Below are 18,629 nucleotides of genomic sequence, written 5' to 3' on the forward strand. Positions count from 1 at the left end.
GACTGCAGCTCCTGGTGATGCTGGAAACTGGATTTTGTAGGTGTAGATGAAGAAGTCAGCACACAGCACTCACACAACCCCTGTCACCTGCACTCTGTCCCTCTCCAAAGTGTCACGGTTGCTCAGCAATATCAACAAACATGTATTTATATGGATTGAGTTACACAGGCAAAAGTCTAAATATTACCTTCCTGGAGGAAAGTTGATTCGCCTGATTTAAAGTAGATAATTTAATCTGAAGAGCTAAATTTATCTTTCCTCTGCAGCTAGATGAAATTATTGATGGGAAGGAGAATTTTCTTTCCAATTTTCAGTCACTGCCTAAAATTGTTTAGATTATGATGTCTCAGAGGGTGAGTCTCTTCTGATGTAAATATGTTTTGACTGTCATTAACTCCTTAAGGCCAGGGAAGAAGCTCTGAAGAAGAAATGAAGTCAGGATCAGGCCCTTGCTTTCCTCAAGAAACTCCTGCTTATTTCTGTGCCGGTATCTTTGGGTTGAGGTGATTCTGTTCCCACCTGGAGAGAAGGAAATATGGTGAGATTTCACTGAGGACATGTGAAATCAGTCTGGCTCTGGGGCTCTTCACCTCTGATGGTGCTCTGGCTTTGAGATCCTCCAGGTCTTGTGGCAGCATTAAAGGAGGACACACTGGAGGTGTTTTGGGCACCGTTCAGGAGGAACTCGAGGTTTTACCCAAGATGAGCATGATTTGCTATAGAAACTTTATAAAAGGGACAAATCCCAGTTCTCTTGTTGGAATAATTCTTTTAAAATGCTTTTCAGAGGGAGTGCCTGTGCTTCAAAAAGCTTCAGTCCCTGTCCTGAGCAGACGTGTCCATGCAGACTCACTCGTCTGCAGAAACAGGAGCCATCTGTTAATGGTGCTTGACGCCCTTTGCTGTCCTCAGAACTTCCCATACAAGTCAAATTTGGGAGATTAACACATTGTGGTACAATTCCACTTGGGTCTGCATCATCCTGCCTGGTTACTTCGATGTAGTACCTGGACCCCTTAGCCATCATCCCAAAATTCCTCCTCTTCTCTGTCAGAGCTGTGTGTGCCACTGAAGGCTGAATGAAGACTCTCCTTTTCTCTGTTCTTGCTGCTGCTGTACTTGGCACATGCTGAATGATTTATATTTTTGGCAAATCTGTAAAGCACTGGCAGATTTATATTTACAGAAGTGTTGTGTTAAAGGAAAGAACTGTTAATTCTGGACAGATTAAACTCATGGTGATGAACAGGAATTATCTAATTCAGAATAGGATCTAATGGGAAGGACAAAGTTTGAAGTCCCACATATCTCTTGCATCCTGAGATGAAAGTGAAATATACCCTGGAGAGGACAGACCTTGTTCTTCCCCGTGGTCCTCTCAAGGACTAATTCCTGAGGGAGGAGAGCAGATCTGCCTCCTCTCCAGTGATCTGGCCACGCACACAAAGGAGCAGCCAAAAGCTCCAGCAGAGGATGTGGGAGCCTTTGAATAAAAGGGTGGTTTCAGGGAATAAGAAACTTTTTACAAATGTCATGTGTGAAAGTTGCTGGCAGACAGAGACGAGCTCTCAGTGGGTTTGTGTCAGTGTTGCCTGGACTATCATGCACAGGGCAGACAAAGCTGGAATAAATACTAACTTCTTCTGTGTAAATGTGATACTGCTGTGATGTGCCAAAATGACAACATCTGATGTTTTCACTCGAAACAGACGCAGTGTTGTTAGGAAAGATTTCCTTCTACAGATGGGAAAACTCTCCCATTTCCAAATCCCACTCTTTTCTAAAGTAAAGCTGAGGCCAGCACCAGTGGGGTTAGGAGCAGGGTTAGTGGTGCTGCAGCATAGAAGTCTCAGAAAGCAGGTGAAAGATTTTGCTGTCAAAGTGAAAGAGCCCAGTATAAATTTTTAACAGCTGGGTCCTCCTGTAGTGGAATCAGAAAATAAACTTCTCTTTCTGTGGGATATGAGCCACGCTGGATCTGCTGGGTTTAGCTTGTGTTGAATGACTCCATCCCAAAGCCCCTGGGGATTTGAATGAACTGGGATTCAGCGCTCTGGCTTTGGCTTGTGTCCAATGTTAACAGAGAAAAAGTATTCAGGGGCACCTCAGGCAGAAGCACCAAGTGAATTCTCCCTTTCTGCTTGCCAGTGTAAACCACAGATGCTGTGTAAAACCAGCACAGGGGCAGGACTGTGCCCATTTCCACGGGTCAGAGATTTTCTCAGTTGCCTTCCTAACTCACAGGAGTCCTGTGCCAGCACTGTGCCACACTGTGGGGCTGTGACTGGGACCCCCCTGTACTGCTCATCCTGTAGGACTGGGGCAATTATCCTGGGGGATTTCTGGTTTGGATTGGCTTTTTTTCTGGTTTTTTGGGGTTTTTTGGGGGGGGGTTTTGGGGTTTTTTTTGGTGGGTTTTTTTTTTCCAGTTGGGCCAGATGATTTCTTGGTACAACTGGATTCAAGGGGAAATTTGCCTCCTTCCAAACACCACCCCCAAACCTGCCCCTCTAAACCTTTTGTTTACTCATCTGTTGACCTATCCTGAGCTGGAATCAGCACCCCTTCTCCCCCTGCAACACAGACTGTGAGCAGACGACTGATGGTGAGAGTGAAAATCACTGAGGCAAAGTGTTCCATCCCCGCGAAGGGATGGAACAAGGCACTAGGACCTAGGAGGCGTCTCATCCACCCTGGCAGGAATTTCTTGCTTGGAGCTCAGACAACAAAGGCAGAGTGAGCCTGGTTTTCTTTCTCTCAGCATCTCCACCCTGCGCGCTGAAAACCGGTGAGTAGAGCTTTTCCCGAGTGACTTGCATGCAGAAAAGTAACAGAAAGGAGGAATCTTTTCTCGGTGCATTACAGCATCTGCAGTTCATTTTAAAATCAAAAGCCCTGCATCCTCTGATTCATTCCCGAAGTTGCTTGGATGTTTCATTGTTCAGCGCATGACACCAGACTGAATCTGCCCCAGCTGGCACGGTGGGGGGAATGTTCCCAACTTGGGGTTTCTGTGGGGGTCGCCTGCGTTGTCACCTGCCTGGCGACAATGATTTTTTCCTTGCATGGGTCACGTTGACATTGTAAAATACGGGGAAGGGGCTTCATTCTGGCGAGTGTAAAGGGCGGGGATGAGATAGCAACAGCTTTTCCTGGATTTATACCTGGCTGCCAAGTGCTGTAAATCCCCGTTCAGCCCTGTGTTAACATGCGAGCAACATACGTGAGGTGCATGTGCCTGGTGGGGCTGGGGGAGTGGAAGGGTCTCTACTGCAGGGTTGGGGGGGGGGGGGTTCCTTCTCCTTTTGTGTTGGGGTTTGGTGCAGGAGAAAGGTTTTTTCTCGAGCATAAACTAGAGGCAGTGCGAAATTCCTGCTCGCAGGGTGTCAGCTCCAGCCTCGGCTTTTCTGTGCTGGAAGCCCCCGTGCTCAGAACAATGAAAGGTGAGGAGCAGGGGCGGCGTGTCCCTGGGGCACTTCCAGCTATTAAATCACTTAGGGCTGGAAGCGGGGGGGTGGAAATAGCCGCTTTATTTTCTCCTCCTCATTAAACGGGATGCAAAAATGCAATTCAGAGGAGGCTCGGGCTGAAAAGAGCTTACCGAAGCTGCTGTTTCAATGACAGATTTTTCTTTGCAGTCATCTCTTCTTAGAGATGTAGGCTGGTCCTGGGAATTGATTGATGGGCTAGGAGGGGGCTGCGGATAGGGGGAAGGGTGGGCTGGATCTCATTGCTAACCCTTATTGAACAGGCTGTCACAAAGAAACTGCTTATTCCCCTGTGACCATTCTTTCATAAATGCCAGTTTATTCTAATGTTAAACATTCAGATGCTCTGGGTCCTTCCGTGATTCGACAGATTGAAGGGCCGACTTACTGGGATCTCCTTGTTTTCTGTTGCCAGAGGAAACCTCACAGGGCTCAGAGGTTTAATTCATTGCCAACTGGTGTTCGGATGAGTTTTTTGGGGGCTGAGTTGTGATTGCCATGTATCCCTTTGGCCCCAAGTCCCAATTTGCTGCACTTTGAAAACTCCCAGGTGCAGGAGCAGGCAGCTCTCTAGAAACGCCTTCCCTGCCCCCAGTAGTTGTATCCCTTTCAAAATGCGAGGACCCCTCCTACTCTCAGTCCCCAGAATCGATACAAATCTGGGTCAGGGGAGGGGGCGCTTCCCAAATGCATCTGTCCTGCTCCAGACACTGCCTTAGTGTCGTTTTGCTCTCCGGATTGTGGCTCTGCTGGGCTCTAACCCGTCCCTTTGCCCTTCTTCTCTCCCCATCTCCTTCCTGCCCAGCTTCAGATCTTTAGGGTTCACCAAACTATGGAACTTGATTTTGGACACTTTGACGAAAGAGACAAGGCGTCCAGAAACATGCGAGGCACACGGATGAACGGCTTGCCCAGCCCTACTCACAGCGCTCACTGTAGCTTCTACAGAACCCGGACCTTACAGGCGCTGAGTAACGAGAAGAAAGCCAAGAAGGTTCGTTTCTATCGCAACGGGGACCGCTACTTCAAGGGGATTGTATACGCCGTGTCCTCCGACCGCTTCCGAAGTTTCGATGCGCTCCTGGCGGACCTGACCCGGTCCCTGTCCGACAACATCAACCTGCCTCAGGGAGTGCGCTACATTTACACCATCGACGGCTCGCGGAAGATCGGCAGCATGGACGAGCTGGAGGAAGGTAATGGGCGAGCATCGCTGCCCGGGCAGCGGGGAGGGGAGGGGAGGGCAGGGCAGGGGAGGGGAGGGCAGGGGAGGGGAGGGGAGGGGAGGGCAGGGCAGGACAGGGGCTGCGCCACCCGGGGCTGCCCAGGAGGGCACGTCCGGCCGGGCTCTGGGGAATGCTGCGCCCCGCTGTGCCCGGCCCTGCTCTGTGTCCGTGTGTCCGTGTGTCCGGCTCGGGGCTGTGCCCGTGTGTCCGGCTCGGGGCTGTGTCCGTGTGTCCGACTAGGGGCTGTGTCCGTGTGTCCGGCTAGGGGCTGTGTCCGTGTGTCCGTGTGTCCGGCTCGGGGCTGTGTCCGTGTGTCCGTGTGTCCGGCTGTGTCCGTGTGTCTGTGTGTCCGGCTAGGGGCTGTGTCCGTGTGTCCGTGTGTCCGGCTCGGGGCTGTGTCCGTGTGTCCGGCTGTGTCCGTGTGTCTGTGTGTCCGGCTAGGGGCTGTGTCCGTGTGTCCGGCTCGGGGCTGTGTCCGTGTGTCCGGCTGGGCGCTCTGGGTTTCCCAGCGGGGTGGGTGGGGATGGCTGGCAGGGGAAGCGGGGCTGAGGCTCTCCTGGAGCGATGGGTGGGAAGGGACGCTGTGCGGGGTTTTTGGGGTGCGGTGCACACGATGTGTGGGTACAGGGGTGTGGGCCGGGCCGGGCCGGCACCTGGGGGTGTGGAGAGGGGTGCTGGGGGTGCAGGCAGAGCGCGATGGGTGTTTGGAGGGAGGGGCTGGGAGGTTTCAGTGTCTGGGGAGCTCACATACCCTGATTAGAGAGGGGATTTAATGAGCAAGGTCTGTGAATAGAGAAGGGCGTTTTGGACAGGTTGCTCTTGGTGAAATTTGGGGTTTGTGCGGAGGAAGGCGTGGGGAGGGTGGGCTGCAGGGAGGGGCTGTGCTCGGGGGGTGTGGAGGGGTGCTGGGCTGGCCGGGAGGGCACGGGGGGTGTCAGGGTGTGCAGGGAGGGACCGGGGGGTGTCAGGGTGTGCAGGGAGGGACCGGGGGGTGTCAGGGTGTGCAGGGTGTGCAGGGAGGACACGGGGGGCTGGCAGGGTGTGCAGGGAGGACACGGGGGGCTGGCAGGGTGTGCAGGGTGTGCAGGGAGGACACGGGCAGCTCCTGCGCTCCGTGCCGGGGCTGGGAGAAAGGGAGAAAGGGAGGTGCCCCCCGTGGATTTGGGGAATGAGAGCCTGGTGGGTGTGGGGGAGCAGCGTGGGGAGCATCCCCACACCCGAGGGGGTGTGTCACTGAGGGATGAGGGATGAACCAAACCCAGCCCCGCTCGGAAGGGATGCCCTGCGGGAAGGGATGCTCTGCGGGAAGGGATGCTCTGCGGGAAGGGATGCTCTGCGGGAAGGGATGCTCTGCGGGAAGGGATCCTCAGCCGTGCCTGAGCCCGAGCTGCTCCCGGGAGCTCCAGGACAAGCCCTGGGGTGGAATGGCTGCGGTGGCCGGTCCTGCTGCCTTACCCAGGGCAGAGAGAGGGCACCCACAGCCACGCTGCTTTTCTCTTCCCCGAGCAATTCAGTCTTTGTTTGGACCTGGAATATCCTGTTGCAGGAGGGGAGGTGCTCTTCCCTTTTCCTCGGTGTTTTTCTCCAAGCAGACATCCTGGCCAGTTGGGTAACCAGGGAAAATCCAGGAGGTTTTTGCCTTTAGTAAAAGACAATGGATGTGGTGCGTGAGGCATGGGCTGCAGAGGCAGCCTCGGCAGCGAGGCATTGTGTGACCTTGACTAAAGCAGCTCTCCCTACAATTCCTTCTCTGTCAAGCAGGATACTCATCTCCCCAAAATACTTCATGGGGACAAGGACATGAAATAAATCTTGATTTCCACAGAGGAGTTTTCCTGGGAAGAAATCGCTGCCTTTCAGAGCTGTGATGCTTCCTAGTGGAGTTATTCTCAGCTCAATTACAGCTGTCGAATGGAGGTGTGGCCTCTCTTAATTTTAGAGATTCTGCCATGTTTCATTCTGGTCTCCTAATATGGCCACAGCCTTTCTCTAATGGCAGCTCTCAGTCCTGCTTGTCCTAGGTTTTATCTTTGCAAATCTTTGGAAATAACTCCGGGAGAAAATGCAGTTCTTTATTCTCCTTTTACACTCTTCCTGCTTTTTGTCAGTGAAGTTAAGCTTTAGTTGTTACACCTGCTTTAAATGGGTTTTGCTGCAGGTAAGGAGGTACCCAGCCCATGACAATACATTTTGCTGGTTGAAGTACAGACAGGAGATGCTGGCATTTGGGTTCTGGCTTTGTTCTGCCAAAATGGCAGCTGGAAACAGCACTGAAGAAAAGGCACTAAAACCAAAATGGAATGGTCTGTGTCCTCAGCAGAGCATCATCTAGGAAAAGAAAACCTGAGCAGAGTGAAGACAAAGGAATCTGTTTTTTGGACATGCCAGAGTAGGTCTGCACGCTGCTATTGATCCCGTATTTCTAGGGGTCACCTACACTTCTGTTGTGGAAAAGCAATTTACAGCACCGTGGTTATAACCAGCCTTGAGTGAACTCTGCCCTTGGCTTGGGTGTTTGCACAGCTCTGTGCAAGGTACCTGCATCAGACCCAGAATTTGGGAATAATTCTGCTGTGACAACACAAGAACAATGCACACACAACCAGGCCATGTCTGCCTTATAAATTGGCATTCTGCTTGGAGACTGAGGGTAACTAAACCAGTGCTTGTTGCTGTAATGGGGATAATTTATCATTGTCCTTTCCAATAAATAAGTGGAATCTAGGAAAAGTCACCAAAGAGGCTCATCTCAGTGGTTTGATGGCAAAAACTTGTGAATTACTGACAATATTTCACATCATGTTCTAAGTACTCGATTACTTCTGATTTAAAAATGCACTTATGTAGTGTAATGTAGTTCTGGAGGGTAGAGGATGATATTGCACGGTACCAATATCCTAGAGACAGACATTTCAGGTGAACAAAACCCACATGGTGTGCTGCTAATTAACTGGGGCTTGGAATCACCCTTTTGTTCCCCAGAACAGAGATCTTCCCTGGCACTCAAGGTTACCCTGTAATGAGAACAAGTGATGTTTTTCACACTCTTTTTTTCACATTCCTTCCATCTGCTGGGATGAGCCTCTTGGTCCTTTCCTGTACTGTGTGCTAGCACCCCACATTTTGGGAGCCCTCAGAACTCTGTCACACAGGTGCCTTTTGCTGCCACCTGAGTTGTCCCTCACTGGTCACAGGCTGCTTTTCCCATCATTTTCCAGGGATCTGTCTCATCTCCCAATGACCTTTTCTCAAAATCCACCCACCTGATCATTTTTCCTTCCCCTTTTCAGTCCTGGCAGCCATCTTCCATCACTGTAGATATGGTCTCAATCCTGACTTCATATTTTCAGCATTCAGCTTTAATATATTTGTAAATAATGCACCTGCTGGTGTTGATTAGGGCTGCATTCCTCTTTAATCTCTATGCTGGTTCAGTGCAGGCCAGCATCAAATTGCTGACAGCACCTCCCACTTGTGTCCCACTGCCTTGGCTGTTTCAGTTTGGGATGTTGGCCCAAAGTGCTGCTATTTATCGTGCCAGATGAATCTTTTGGAAAAAAGCACCAGGTGAGCTTTATTCCCCTTCATATATAATTGGTTCCAGTGACCAGGGCTTTGGGAAGTTGATTTATGTAGCTTCATTTACTGGTGAGTCACTTGTAAAGAAACCAGATAATTCTGTGCCTTGTGCTGTGATAAAACTTGCATATGGAAGATGCTAAAATAATCATGTGCCATCCTTCCCAGCCTTTCTCACGATGATGGTAGAGCAGCTGGCATTTCATCCAAGTTTCAATTAAAATTTAGTTCCTTTGGTGTCTGGACAGGGTGGTTTGGTCCTTGGTTCATTTTGAACCTCTTCTTGCAGACTTGATGTGATGAGAAGTTGTCCCACCTCAGCTCTGATTATTTTTTGTCCTTGAATGGAGGCCTGGGTTGAGGTGGAAGCTGATGTTGTGCATTGACTCCAGCAGCAAAGAGGTGGCTTAAGAAATGCTGCTCTTGGCCTCTTGTGCCAGTCCCCATTGTCCCAGAAATGAGTTCTTTGTGGGACAAAAGCCTTTTTTAGCCCTCTCCATAATTTTGCTGCTTTCTCATATTCAGCTTGTTGACATAATGAAATGGACAGCAAGGCATGACCTGGGAGTGAAGGCAAGGCACATCCAAGGGTGCATTTTATTCTCTGTCCTGGGCTGCTTGTTTGAAATCTGCCTTTCTTTCAAATCAAACACTAGAAAAAGCTGAGTAGGATTTTGTTTTGCTCAGTGTGGTTTCATTGCAAATGTTCTTGGGCTGTGTGAGATATTCCAGAAAGTGATTCCAAGCTTTTTGTATCCTGTCATGTCCTTGGGAATATTTTCCAAAATCTTGTCCAGGAGTATTTAAAGTAATCACAGAAGAGGCTCCACCCTGGAACTGTGCAGAGTCTGGTGTGTGCTGGGACTGAGGGGTTTGTAGGAAACATCCTGGAATCTCCACCCAGCGAGTGTGTTCCAGTTTGGAAAAGTGAAATCCCTGTAGTTTCATAGTGAAACCTTGGTAACCTGTGGAATTGTTTTCTGTGGGTGTTTGTTGGCCTGATTGCTCAGCTAATTACATCCCACAGAATTAAATTTCTCCGTGAGCTTCTGTTTTATTTGCTTGCTCATCCTGGCTGTCACGCTGGGACTGGTGTGGTCCCAAAATTCTTTAAGTGTGGTTTTGAAGGTGATTTTAAATCAAGCATTTCTTCCCCTTCTTCAGCAGAACAAGAGGTGCTTCTGCTCATGGAGGAGCCAAGGGAAGGGAGCTCTTCCAGGGGTCATTTTGCCATGCTGGAGTAGTTTTTAACTCATAACAGCAAATTCATGCATTTGAAACTCAAGGCCTCCTCCAGCACCATGTGGAATGAACTCTGCAAGGTGTTAAGTCCATTTAATTCCTGCTGCAGCCCTGGTAAATTCCATGAAACATAAAAGCTGGGCACAGTAGCACAATCTCAACTTTGCAACTGCAGAGCTTACAGCCACAATAATTGACTGCTGCCCACAGAGACTGTTCCTGGAATAACTGTTAACACTTAGGCATTTAAAATGGCCTCAATCCAGCTTTCCTGATTTTTCTCTAAAGACTTCTGCCCGCAGTTCATTATCCTTGGAAAGTTGCTGGTGCGTGCTGAGGAAGGATGACTTTTTCTGAAAGCACAGCCTGGCATTTTTGGTATTGTCACAGGGAGCTGCTGTAAGAGGGTTGGAGGATCAGCACTCATCTGCAGCTTAGGGCTTTTTCTAAGGAACCTTCTCTAAGGCAAACCTTATCTTTGCTGAGATCATCCCTTCTTTAGGAGCTGAATAATCTCCTTGTGCTTCCCTCAGATCGGTGGCGCTGGGATGTGTCACGCACTTGAAGCTGGAGTGATACAAGCCTGGCTTCAAAAGACAAATATGATGCTCATGATGAGGTGTCTGAGGTCTGCAGTCAGCCCAGCCACTGCTGAGGGCAGGCAGGAGGATGAGGAAATGCCTTGGCTGCTTTGGTGGCAGGAGAGGAGCTGTGACACGTCTGGAGCACCCTGGCATGGTGACAGTGCACATCCCCCTGCGGGCTCTGGCTCTGCAGTGTGAAAAGGGCATCGTGCTCTGAGCTGGCCCTGCACTGAACAAACCCTGGCCTTGGCACCACAGGGATGCTCCCCAGCCCCAGGGCACGAGTGTGTCTCTTTGGGGCTCCCTTTTTGGGGTTTGTTTGGGATTGATGATGTCCACTGTACCTTCTCATGGCTTGCAGTGGGATTTCTGCACGTGTGCACAGCTGCTTGCTGGCTCTTGAAAATATTTGTGCACAGATTTTTGTGCTTAGGGCTGGGGAGCAATATTCTTCTCAGAGCTGTTTCTTTTGCTCGTGACAAGATCTCACATCCCCTTCTCATTCCTTCTGTTATGCTGAGCACATCTTCTGCTGTCACGCTGTGTCTGTCAGTCATATTTCTGTGGCTGGCACACTTGTACACCTTGACTTCTCATTACAGGCTTAGCACAGACAGATGTGGCAGAAAAACCCACAGAGAACCCACTCCTGCCTCCATGGTAGCTCTATTCCCTGTAAGATTTCTTCTTTATGATCTCCTGGCCACATGGTGCAGTTAAAAGCTGGAAAGTTCACAGGTCTGCAGCCCATGCTTGCTCAATCCTGCTACCACCATGGGAAGGTTTGGCTAAAACCCCACTGTAGGAAGTGAAATGCTCTGTGGAAAGCGTGTTCCTGGCTGGCAAATGCATGTGCCAATGAGGGATGTGAGCCATGATTTTGCTGCTATTTGAGAGTCATAAGCTGACTTAGGGAAGACATTAGTTGAAGTGGTTTTTAAATGAAGTTAAAGCACATCCTTAGGTCAGGGAGGAAGGACAGAAAAGCTCCTCTTCCCTGGAGCTGTGCTGCTGTGACTGCAGAAATGATGCTGAGAAGAGCTGCTGCTCAGAACTGCTATTCCAGGGTGGCACTCCAAGGAAATTTCTCTCCAGTTTTAGAACAGAGTAAGATTTTATTTGCTGGGGTTTGGGTTAAATGAGAAAAATGGAGAAAGGGCAGATTCCATTTTCCACTTGTGAGTGTGAGCACACCTTGAGAGGCCAATGTGTGGATCTGCACCCCTGCCTGAGATCACATCTGTGGAACAAACCCTACAAGAGTTTTGCCTTCATGCCACTGTTGCCTTTGGTGTACAGGTGGTGCAAATACACAACCAGCTGTGCTGTGCAGTGAGGAATTCAAAAGGACTCAGCTGCAACTAAGAGTAATGGTACTGTACCACACAGATCAAGAATCTCTTCAGCTTACTTTAAAATATGCAACTTGTTAATAGAAAATATTCTCCAGCACCTCACAGGTCTACAGAACACAGTGCAAAAGTGTTCTTTCTTTCACTGTGGAAATAATACAGATGAAGGTCAAAGGCAGATGAAAGTCAAGCCTTGCCACACTTCAGTGGCTGATAGTCTACTTCTGTTTTTTGGGTGGGGAAGGAGAGGTGCAGGTGAGGTCAGGAGCTGGCACAGGGGTGACAGCAGCAGTCAAATCACTTATTCTTAGTGCTGTTTTTAAAGGGAGAAATCCCTTTTTCTCAGAGGATAATTCAGAGTTCTGCTGAGCACACTTAGGAGGGCTCTGCTGCCCAGGGATTATGGGCTTGGGAGGGCTCAGGTTCTCAGGATGGTTAATTCCCTGTGAGCATTCCCAGCTCCTTGCTGCCCTTCTCTCAGTCAGGAAACTGGAGAGGAGCCTGGGCCTGCTCTGCACCAGGTGTTACTTGGCTGGAGCAGATGAACAAACCACAACTTATCACTTATTAATCAGAAGGATTTGAAGTATTCAAAGCTGCTGGAAAATTATATCCCCAGAGGGAATTTTGTATAATGTGTGGTGCTCTGGGGGGTATATTCCAGTTTCTATTGAGTCAGAGTCACAAAATGTAGGGGATTAAGGAGCTCCAGCTATGGGCAGGGCTGCATGGTTGGTTTATTGCGGGGTGTTGCTGTCAGAAAATAGAGATTTTTACTGTTTGTTCAAGCCAACAGAACCTGCTGGTGGGATTATTGTTAGTTTGGAGTACACCAGTTGACAAAATGCCCAACTGAGTGCTCATTGTGAACCTTGTCAGTTCTCTTCTCTCTTCTGTGTTTGTATTCCATCTTTAGAAGGGGAAACAGAATGTCTGCTTCCTGTTAATCAATGATTTGGGGCATTTTTATAGAACTGATGGGGAAGAGCTGCAGTTGGTGATGTAAACACCACGAGTGGGCATCACAGTGGCAAACTGGGTACAAAGGTGGGGTTAAAATCAGATGGAATCCTGCATCTTTTCTATGGCTGCTTGTGACATCACACCCTGATCAGTAATAGGGACGGAAATACACGGAGTGCTGCTATAAGCCTGCTAAAATCTGTTTATTGTGTGTCTGTTGTGGTCTCACCATGGGTTCTGGTGCCTCCATCAGAGGAGCAGTTTAGTCAGCAGAAGGAGTTCCAGTATGAATTTTATCCTGGGCACATAATGTGCCTGGGCCATGTGAACATCAGAGGGATGTTTGGAAATCCGTATTTTGCCAACTGGATGTCAAATCCTGTCCTAGAGATCCCTGGATGGGAAACCAGACTTGGCTCTGGGATAGGCTTTTCAAAGATGTCTGAGCCTTGGAGCTTGCAGTCAGGGACAGACAGGGAAATGCAGACAATCTGGTTTTGGTAAAGAAGGAATTTATTTTTTTTTAAAGAAATAGTTTTTCAAAATAGTTAAATCTGTATTTTGATTTCAAATGTACCACAGTACATGAAGAACTCAATTCTGTAATAGCAGACAAAGAAAACACCAGAAGAGACTCTAAAATCCTACAGGTACCCATGTCATGCCTTCAGTTCCTATTAAAATTTTATCTAATGGCGAGACGAAAGCTTCTTCCTCCAGCAGTGAGTGACTTTTTTTCAGTGCAGCCTGAGTCATTTCAGACCAGACAGCTACATTCCCTTAGGGATACTGGTTTACAGTCTCATTCTAGTAATAACTCTTCCAGCATCCATCAGATTTGCAGGCCCAAAAGAAGCTCCTACAAATCCTTTAAGGTGCTTTTAAAACCTTAGATAGACAGGATCCTGTAAATTACAGACAAAGCCTAAAACTAATTTTGGGTGGGATAGGGAAGGGCTTTTTGTGAATTACTAGAATGACCCTGTAACTCTTCTCTGCCATGTCTAAATTTGGATTTAATGTATTTTTGGTTGGTACCAGCCATGTAAATCAAGGAGTGGTATTTGGTGCAGTGTTTAATCTCAGCTGCCACTAGGTCTGTTCAATAATAAACCACTGATGCTCTAATAGTGCATATTTGTTATGCCTGCTAGATTTATCAAGGCTGCTTTTAATGGAGACTATTCAGGACAAGATTCTGATTATTTTTCAGGCATGATGCAGAAGGCACTTTGTGGATAAATGTTGGTGTGCTCTTGGCAGGGAATGGCACACTAAAGTAGTACCTAGGTCTATAAAGATAAAGGGGAAACTGGCAAATTTATAAAATAATCGGGGTGGTCAAATGAATTGGGTGTTCTGAAGCTCTTGGAAAGCTTAGCTGCATCTTCAGGTAGCTGAACACCTTTATAACTCAACCTCTTTTAACCCCTGGTTCGTGTGATTGTATGTCTCTGCTGATGGCTGACTCTCTTGCTTTGTGGAAATAGCAGCAATATTTTAAATGACCGTAAATATAAGATTAAAACAAGGCAGAATGCTTTAAGAACGAGCTGTCGTGGGAGTGCTGATGGAAACAATTATTAATGGTTTGCATGACCCGTGGGGTGAGAGCACAGAGCTGGTGGTTACTGTAGAATCTCATTTCTTCCTCAAGGGGAGAGTTACGTCTGCTCGTCCGACAACTTCTTCAAGAAGGTGGAATACACCAAGAACGTCAACCCCAACTGGTCTGTCAACGTGAAGACCTCTGCCAACCAGAAAGCACCTCAGTCCCTGGCCAGCAGCAACAGCGCCCAGGCCAAGGAGAACAAGGATTTCGTGCGCCCCAAGCTGGTGACCATCATCCGCAGCGGGGTGAAGCCCCGCAAGGCCGTGCGCGTGCTGCTCAACAAGAAGACTGCCCACTCCTTCGAGCAAGTCCTCACTGACATCACTGAAGCTATCAAACTGGAGACAGGGGTGGTCAAAAAGCTGTACACCTTGGATGGGAAGCAGGTAGGAGGTTTCGCAGATGTTACGTCTTTTTCTTCCTCTCGTCATGCGGCTTTGCTGACTCAGAGCAATTCTTGAAGCTTAAAATTAAGCTGAGATGATTGCTGCCATCTGTTCCTTTAGAAGTATGGCTTCTCATGCCAGTGGTTAGGTTACTAAATTTTCCCTGATATTAATACCAAGTGAAGAATGTAGCCGTGGGTCTGGGTGGAACAGATGCTGGCCCTGCACGCCGGCGTGCGGTGCGTGTCTTCTGGGCCGGCTCAATAAATAACGGGGGGAGTTGGGCTCACAGCCACCAGCTGATCTGGCTCTGGACTAACTGAAAGACCTCTCCAGTTTGGCTTCACTCGGTGAAAACGTGTTGCATGACTTTCCTTGCCCTCTGGTGAAGGCTTGCTAAGATAAAGTGATTGATCCAAGCATGCTCTTCTGGCCAGCCCCAGAGCGAGCAGGGAAAGTGTGGAACTGTGCAGCATTTCCTTGACTAAATGCACCAGGAGGTAACGTGCAGAAAGAGTCAGAAATATTTAGCAGGTCATCAAAATGTGCTTCATGTCTACGTGTTGCTGGAACTGAAGGAAACATCTGTCTCTTGTTAGCAGCAACGAGCCATTTCATATTGCTGTATCTATGAAAAGCCTGAAAGGAATGTGGGGGATCATTTTTAGAGCTGGGAAGAGCTAGATTCTTCAAGGACAATTCCGAGCTTGATTTAACAGTTCTGTTTATTGTAATTGAGGAATGATCTTATTTTTGTCACTATTTTTCCTGCTCCACATTCTGGAGTGAGGCAGCACAGCTCTTGTGTGGGTTTGGACGCTGGCTATTCTAGGGATTGATGGTTTTGCTTTAAATTCACTGACTCTAGAGAAAATTATTCAAGTACTGGCTCTGTCTCCAAGAAAATGCAGATTTTACAAATAAAGATGTTCATCTCCAATGCAGGTTTCTGCAGTCCAGGAGTGTAGTGCAGTGTGTGGGAGCTGAGAGCAGCATGTCACTCTGACCTGACAGTCTGGTGTCCCTGCCTGTGGTAGGAGGCTGGAACCAAACGATCTTTAAGGTCTCTTCCAACTCAAACCATCCTGTGATTCTTGCTTTGTCCCATCCTGTGTCCTGCACATTAGTTACTGTCTGGTTCCAGCTTCAGAGACACAAAAACTCCCATCTGTCTGCCAAAGCTTTCCTTTCCACTTGTCTCAACAGTGCTTTGCCTTCCTCAGACGCACATTTTGACCATGAGAGGGTGACTGTCCCTAGACACCTGTCCCTGTGTCCATGGACACAGTAACCTGCTGGAAATGAGCAGTGGTACCAGGAGTGGTGCACTGGAAAGCTTGGGAGGCAGCAGGGAAAGAGGAAGGAGGTTGTCAGATGACCCGTGCTCCCTGAGGGGTCACACCTGGGCACAGGGCCACGCCCTTTGGGTCACAGCAGCTTTGCAGAGGGTTTCATAATTGGATCTGACCTCAGAGCAGTTCCCTGCCAGTGCTGACACAATCCTGTTGTTCTCCCAGCTGGGAAGGAGGATCTTAATGTGAACCTGTGAGTGGCCTCAGCTCCTGGAGAGCTGCTGGAGGTTTGGAGGTGAGGTGTTGCTCTGAATGGTGCAGAAATAGGGATGCTTCCATCAGACTGCTCTCCTCTCCCCCTTTGAGCTGTTTACTGGTGATTCCCTTCCACCTCTGGCTGGAAAGAGAGACAGGATCAGCCTTGATGTGACATTTAACTTGTTTCTCTGGCTTTATAATTCACCATTTAATGAAATGAGATACTCAATTGCATGCTGGAGACGCCGCTGGGAGTTTCAGTGTGTGCAAATGTAGAATCTCAGACCCAGTAATGCAGTTATTGAAAACTGTGATTTGGCAGTAATGGGATGTTTGATATTCAATATTTGATGCTTGTTTGCAGCACCAATTGCTGTTGAGGCTTCCTGAAGAGCAAATCTGGTTCACCAAGGCTTTGTTTTTAGTGGAAGGTTTCCTTCAATGCTTGTTCTTTATTACAGATGTGTGTTCCTAGCATGGAAGTCAGAGCTAGAAGCTTATGCAGGCTGTTGGGGTTTCCATGACATACTGCTCCATAAAATCTGACCTCCTGACATGACATTAGGGGGTTTTGCATGTCTGATGCTGACATTAGAAAGAGATTACTGCATGCCTGATTGTGACAAACAGCACTTTATTTTCAGGAGGAAATATTCATGCAAAAATGCAAGCTGCTCAAAGCTGAAATACTGACAAGGATCCTGACAGTCTGTCTCTTTGAGTGCCATCAGAGGCACGTTGCTCCCTCTGTTGTGAAATGATAAAATGTACAAAAGGAACGTACAAAGGGAAATCATCCTTCCTCAGTCCACGAGCTGGAACTTAATGAGGGGAGATGATTATTTTATTTATAGGCATTTCCATAGCGCTCATCAGTGGAGTAATCAAGATGTTTTAGAAGTACAGACAGTGGTGGCAGTGACAGGGTGGTGTGTGAATAATTACATTTCTGTGCACTGCAGACCTGCTGCAGTTGGAGTTCAAAAGCAGCTAATTGAGAGCTGGTGGGCTGTGTTTGAATAAATGCAGCACTCGAAACAACAGTGGGGTTAGGTTATCTTAATGAAATTGTGTCTTTTTATGTCTTGGGTTGGCTGGAGAAGTATGGCCCTTGAAGCTGCTAAATTAGCATCTTGTGTTTAAGCAGTTTATTTAACTTGCACATCTTTCTAATGTCTGTGCTCAAGCTCCTTCCCTCCCTGGAGCAAATCATTACCTCTTGATGCACACCCCTGAGCTCAAAAAACACGTTTGCCAAAAGGTTTTTCAAAGAGTTGACCAAAAATGAGTGGTGACAGGAGATCACAGGAGAGATCTAACTTTGGAACTTCCATGGCTGAACAGGAAATGGTGTGGGTCAAAGAATTCAGTGCATTAAACAAATGCTGTAATGGGCCAAATTCGGTGCTTGGTTCCACAACTACAACTGTTGTAGTGTTGAGATGTGCAATACCTACAATTAAAATACACACATTCAGGGATTTAATTTGGTCAGGCCTGTGGATCATGCTGGAAAACAGTTATTTTGGTAGATTCTTCCTCCTTTTTTAAACTCCTAGCTCTACCCAATGTCCCAAATAAGTCTGGATTCCTGGGAGCTCTGGCTGCTCTACAGACACACGATGACAGCTCCTGCCCCGCATCGTTAGCAAACCAAATTAGAAAGCAGAATTTGAGACCGTGGATGAAGTTGCATTCAGATATTTTGAATGCAGTAGGCTGAGCTAGACTTTGCAGAGGTTGTGTAGATTTACTGTCCTGCTCATGCCTGGGCTCCTTCCTCGCTGTGGTGCACGATGTGTCGGTGTTCTCTGGGGAAGAGGAGGCTGCTCCATCACTGGCAGCTGCTGTCAGCACCTTGCTCTGCAGGTGGGGTCTGCCTGCATTCCTTCTGCTTTTGAGGGACCTGTGAAAGCTGATGTCTTCTGTGCATGCTGAGCTTCTCTTTTCCTGCCCTGTATTTTATTCCAAGGTCAGTGAGTTGTTCGGCCAAGTGCCAGAAGAGATGCAGTGACAAAAATCAGTCCCTTTTTTGTTTTTGGTTGTTGGCTGAGTTTGGTGATACCCTGGCATAAACAGAAATTCATCAGACATGTTCAGTTGTACTTCAGCATTAAGATTTTGTTGTTGTTGTTGTTGTGTGGAGTTTCTTCTTTTTCTCCAGCTGTTTTATTGCCATGCCTTAATTAACTAAACACCCTATTGTGTGACCCAACAATTATCAACACCAAAAATAAGCAGCATAGGTGCTGTTCAGAGCAGGGAGATCTTGTATGCTTCAGCTGCACGTAAAAAGAGATATTCTGGTCAACAAGCAGGGGACAGATTGTGGTTTTAGCCATGATACCACACAGTGATCTCCTCTGGCCTTTGAAATCTTCAAACACGGGGAGAAGTCGCCCATGCTCCGCTCACTGGCTGTTCCCTTGCCCAGACACTGTGCTGCTGCTCCATCTGAGTGTTAGCTGTCTCATCAGATGAAATTACATCCATTTCCATATGTCAGGGCACTTGTGACTGCGCTCCCAAAAGAATTTCCAGTCTTAATAAGATGGTCCCCTCTAGCAGCCTGAGCTTTGATAAGGATATCAAGTGGCAGGTGATGAGGGGAGTTCATCCTGTGTTTGCAAAGCTGATGCTCGTGCCC

The 18,629-nt window shown here is 48.0% G+C and overlaps 1 protein-coding gene across 1 annotated transcript in view; it reads left to right on the forward strand.

Moving 5' to 3' along the window:
* Window positions 1-2,631: 2,631 nt before the first annotated feature.
* DCX (doublecortin) overlaps window positions 2,632-18,629 on the forward strand; it is a 67,333-nt gene continuing 51,335 nt past the window's right edge. The window contains exons 1-3 of the mRNA XM_058847854.1: window positions 2,632-2,788; window positions 4,294-4,684; window positions 14,092-14,432. Of these exons, the coding sequence (XP_058703837.1) occupies window positions 4,321-4,684; window positions 14,092-14,432 (705 nt within the window). The 5' untranslated portion in view covers window positions 2,632-2,788; window positions 4,294-4,320. The remainder of the gene's footprint in view (window positions 2,789-4,293; window positions 4,685-14,091; window positions 14,433-18,629) is intronic.

This window comes from Poecile atricapillus, chromosome 12 (assembly GCF_030490865.1).
Source record: "Poecile atricapillus isolate bPoeAtr1 chromosome 12, bPoeAtr1.hap1, whole genome shotgun sequence".
NCBI lineage: Eukaryota > Metazoa > Chordata > Aves > Passeriformes > Paridae > Poecile > Poecile atricapillus.